This window comes from Nicotiana sylvestris, chromosome 7 (assembly GCF_000393655.2).
Source record: "Nicotiana sylvestris chromosome 7, ASM39365v2, whole genome shotgun sequence".
Classification (NCBI taxonomy): Eukaryota; Viridiplantae; Streptophyta; class Magnoliopsida; order Solanales; family Solanaceae; genus Nicotiana; species Nicotiana sylvestris.
In genome coordinates this window covers 105106537-105111664 of record NC_091063.1, presented here as the reverse complement: position 1 = coordinate 105111664, position 5128 = coordinate 105106537, and the positions used below count along the sequence as shown (strand labels likewise).

The 5128-nt window shown below is 45.4% G+C and overlaps 1 protein-coding gene across 1 annotated transcript; it reads left to right on the top strand.

Annotated features, from left to right (window-relative positions):
• The first annotated feature begins 292 nt into the window (after window positions 1–292).
• Window positions 293–3624, top strand: LOC138873567 (uncharacterized). The gene is made up of 2 exons (XM_070152040.1): window positions 293–934; window positions 3322–3624. Exons 1-2 carry the CDS (start codon window positions 293–295, stop codon window positions 3622–3624), a joined length of 945 nt encoding a protein of 314 aa, XP_070008141.1.
• Window positions 3625–5128: the final 1504 nt, after the last annotated feature.

The window sequence follows — 5128 nt, the reverse complement described above, 5'->3', positions numbered from 1 at the left end:
TCCCCAAAGGCTACAGAGTTAGGAAAAACTTCACATCTATTCTTCTTTGTCGTGCGGTTTTGTTCTCTCTCTGTTAAATTGAAACCTCCACTCTTGTCCTTACGCGAATGGCGAAGTCATGTACCGCTTCTTTGGCCAAGTAGTAGCTCAGACCGGTGATGGAGCAACAATGTGTGCCGATGCTTTGTGGAGATTGGACATGTTTACCAAGCTCTTCACTACTACTTTCAGTGGTGCATCTTTTGAGGATCCCCAGGATTATCTAGACAGCTGTCATAAGGTTCTCAGGAACATGGAGATAGTGGAGACCAATGGGGTCAACTTTTCTACTTTCCGCTTGTTTGGATCCGCCAAGACTTGGTGGAGAGATTACTGTTTGGCTAGACCAGCTGGATCACCAGCTTTGACTTGGGAGCAGTTTACTCACCTATTTCTGGAGAGGTTTCTCCCTATCACTCAGAGAGAGATCTATCAGAGGTATTTTGAGCGTCTCCAACAGGGTTCTATGACCGTTACTCAGTATGAGACCAGATTCATCGACTTAGCATGTCATGTTCTTATCATACTTCCCATCGAGAGAGAGAGGGTGAGGAGGTTCATTGAGGGACTTATTCAGCCGATTCGACTTCAGATGGCTAAGGAGACAGGGAGTGAGATTTCTTTTCAGGAGGTGGCCAATGTGGCAAGGAGAGTTGATATGGTTCTGTCGCAGGGGGGTGGTCACGGGTTGGACAAGAGACCTTGTCATTCATGCAGATTCAGTGGTGCCTCGTCTGGAGGCAGGGATTCTTATGGTAGAGGCTATCCTTCTAGGTTTTTTCAGTCAGCACTTCAGGTTTCCCACGACGCTTCAGGTGGCCGTACAGTGCACCATCAGCTCCTATCGGTGTACCACCGCTCTAGAGTTTTCGGGGTGGTTATTCAGGTCGCCAGGGTCAGTCTCAGTTTCCTTAGCCGCAACACTCAGGTGGATGCTTTGAGTGTGGTGAATATGGTCATATCCGGAGGGCTTGTCCGAGGTTGGTGGGTACTCAGTCGCAGCAGCATGGTTCCCGTGCTACAGTTCAAGCACCAGGTGTTCCACCGCCCGCTCCGCCATCTAGGGGTGGGGGTAAAGGTGCTAGAGCTGGAGGTAGAGGTATTAGAGGTAAAGGTCAGACAGCTAGAGGTGGAGGCCAGCCAGCAGCAGGCCATCCCAGATATGTAGTTCAAGGTTGTGGGGCCCAGCCCTGATGTTATGCTCTTCCAGCCAGGCTTGAGGCTGAGGCTTCCGATGCAGTTATCACAGGTACTGTTCTAGTTTGTAGTAGAGATGCTTCGATCCTATTTGATCCAGAGTCTACATACTCCTATGTGTCATCTTATTTTGCACCGTATCTGGTCATGCCTAGTGATTCCTTGAGTGCTCCTGTATATATGTCTACAGCGGTGGGTGATTCTATTGTGGTAGATCGAGTCCATCGTTCGTGTATAGTTGTGATTTGGGGTATTGAGACTCGTGTAGATTTATTACTTCTAGACATGGTTGATTTTGATATCATATTGGGGATGGACTGGTTATTACCTTACCACGCTATCTTGGACTGTCATGCCAATACTATGACCTTAGCCTTGTCGCGTCTACCCCTTTTAGAGTGGAGACGGACTCCTGGTCATTCTACACGTAGTGTTATCTCTTATGTGAAGGCTCGATGTATGGTCGAGAAGGGGTGTTTGAACTATTTGGCATATACTCATAATTCTAGTGCCGAGGTTCCTTCTATTAATTTTGTGCCCGTTGTTTGTGAGTTCCCTGAGGTGTTTCCTTCAAACCTATCGGGTATGCCACCCGGCATGATATTGACTTCTGTATTGATTTGGCTCCGAGAACTCAGCCCATTTCTATTCTGCAATATCGTATGGCCCCGCCTGATTTGAAAGAGTTGAAGGATAAGTTGCAAGACTTGCTTGAAAAAGGTTTCATTAGACCTAGTGTTTCACCTTGGGGTACGCCGATGTTGTTTGTTAAAAAAAAGGTTGGATCGATGCGAATGTGTATAGATTACCGACAGTTGAACAAGGTTACAATCAAGAATAAGTATCCATTTTTGAGGATTAATGATTTGTTTGATTAGCTTCAGGGTGCCAAGGTATTTTCGAAGATTGACTTGAGATCTGGCTACCATCAGTTGAGGATTAGGGCATCCGATGTCCCTAAGACAGCTTTCCGCACTCAGAAAGGGCATTATGAGTTCTTGGTGATGTCATTTGGGTTGACAAATGTCCAAGTAGCTTTTATGGATTTGATGAACCGAGTGTTCAAGCCTTACTTCGATTTGTTCGTGATAGTCTTCGTTGATGATATTTTGATCTATTCCCGCAGCCGGGAGGAGCACGAGCAGCATTTTAGAGTGGTTCTTCAAACTTTGAAGGATAGTCAGTTGTATGCCAAGTTTTCGAAGTGTGAGTTCTGGTTGATCCGAAGAAGATAGAGGCAGTCAAGAACTGGCCTAGACCCGCATCAGCTATAGAGATTCGGAGTTTCTTAGGTTTGGCAAGCTACTATCGTCGGTTTGTGGAGGGGTTTTCTTCTATTGCAGCCCCGATGACCAGGTTGACCTAGAAGGGTGCCCAGTTTAGATGGTTAGACGAGTGTGAGGCAAGCTTTCAGAAGCTCAAGACAGCTTTGACTATGGCAACAATGACGGTTTTGCCCACATGTTCAGGGTCTTATACATTTTATTCTGATGCATATTGGACTTGGTGCGGTGTTGATGCAGGATGGCAAGGTCATTGCCTATGCTTCGCGGCAGTTGAAGATTCATAAGAAGAACTATCCGGTCCATGATTTGGAGTTAGTAGCCATTGTTCACGCGTTGAAGATTTGGAGGCATTATCTGTATGCGCGTGGCGTGTGAGATGTTCACGGACCACAAGAGTTTGCAGTATTCGTTCAACCAGAAGGATCTAACCTTGATGTAGAGAAGGTGGTTGGAGCTATTGAAAGACTATGATATCACCATCCTATATTATCCGGGAAAGGCCAATGTAGTGGCCGATGCCTTGAGTAGGAAGTCAGCCAGTATGGACAGTCTTGCTTATATTCCGGTCGATGAGAAGCCACTTGCTTTGGATGTTCAGGCTTTGGCCAATCAGTTTGTGAGGTTGGATGTTTCTGAGCCCAGCCGCGTGTTAGCTTGCACAGTCGCTCGTTCTTCTTTATTGGAGTGTATCCAAGATCGGTAGTATGATGATCCCCATTTGTGTGTCCTTAGAGACACGGTACAACACGAAGGTGCCAAGCAGGTTACCTTAGGATATGATGGAGTTCTGAGATTGCAGGGTCGAGTTTGTGTGCCTAATATGGATGGACTTCGAGAGTTGATTTTAGAGGAGGCCCATAGTGCTCGACACTCTATTTATCCGGGTGCCGCTAAGATGTATCAAGATTTGCAGCAACATTATTGGTGGCGGAGGATGAAGAAGGAAATTGTTGCTTATGTGGCTCGGTGTTTGAACTGTCAGCAGGTTATGTACGAGCATCAGAGGCCCGGTGGGTTGTTACAGAAGATTGAGATTCTTGAGTGGAAGTGGGAGCATGTTACTATGGACTTAATTGTTGGATTCCCACGGACTCAGAGGTAGTTCGATGCGGTATGGGTTATTGTTGATAGGTTGACCAAGTCAGCACATTTCATTCATGTGGCAGTCTCCTATTCTTCCGAGAGGTTAGTTGAGATCTATATCCGAGAGATTGTTCGTCTTCATGGTGTGCCCGTGTCTATCATTTCGGAATCGAGGTACGCAGTTTACCTCACATTTCTTGAGAGCAGTTCAGCGAGAGTTGGGCACACGGGTTGTGTTGAGCACATCGTTTCATCCTCAGACGGATGGGCAGTCCGAGCGGACTATTCAGATTTTGGAGGATATACTCTGAGCTTGTGTCATTGACTTTGGAGGCTCGTGGGATCAGTTTAATCCTTTAGCAGAGTTTGCCTACAACAACAACTACCAGTCGAGTATCCAGATGGCTCCTTATGAGGCCTTGTATGGTAGGCGGTGTTGATCGCCAGTTGGGTGGTTTGAGTCGGGAGAGGCTCGATTGTTGGGTACAGATCTAGTACAGGATGCCTTGGACAAGGTCAGGATTATTCAGGACATGCTCCGTACAGCTCAGTCTAGACAAAAGAGTTATGCCGACCATAAGGTTTGTGATTTAGCTTTTATGGTCATAGGTTCATTGGCCCGTTCGAGATTCTTGATCGAGTGGGAGATGTGGCTTATAGAATTGTGTTGTTTCCGAGCTTATCAGCAGTGCATCTAGTGTTTCATGTGTCCATGCTTCGGAAGTATCACGACGATCCATCCCACGTGTTAGATTTTAGCACTGTACATTTGGACAAGGACTTATCCTATGAGGAGGAGCCGGTAGCTATTCTAGACCATCAGGTTTGTCAGTTGAGATCAAAGAGTTTTCCTTCTGTTCGTGTTCAGTGGAGAGGTCAACCTGCTAAGGTATCAACCTGGGAGTCCGAGTCCAATATGTGGATTCGTTATCCCCATCTTTTCCCCGACTCAGGTACTTCATTCTTCTGTCCGTTCGAGGACGAAAGGTTGTTTTTGAGGCCTTAAATACCTCTTTCAGCATCACATCAATTTGCATGTGCAGTTCGGGCGCGTAGCTGAAAAGCCATTATGTGAAAATATGTGAAAAATGATGAATTTCTACTTTAAAATAAATTTAACACATTTTGAGTAAACGGACCCGGACCCATGATTTGATGGTCCTAGAGGGTCCGTAAGAAAATATGGGACTTGTGCGTATGCCTGGAATCGAATTCTGAGGTCCCAAGACCGAGAAATAAATTTTTGAAGAAAATTGTTTTTTGGAATATTTATGAGTTTTTGAAAATGAAATGTATTTAAAATTTGATGGTATCGTGCTAGTATTCTGGTTCCGGAGCTTGGTACAGGTCTTATATGTGGTTTAAGTCGAGTCTGTGAAATTTGGTAAGAAACAAACTGGAAATGACGTGCATCGGACCGTATTTGTGAAAAATTGGAAAATTTGAAGTTCTTGAGTGATTTCATGATTTTGATGCTAAATTCATAGTTGATGTTATTTTGGCAATTTGATAGCACGAGTAAG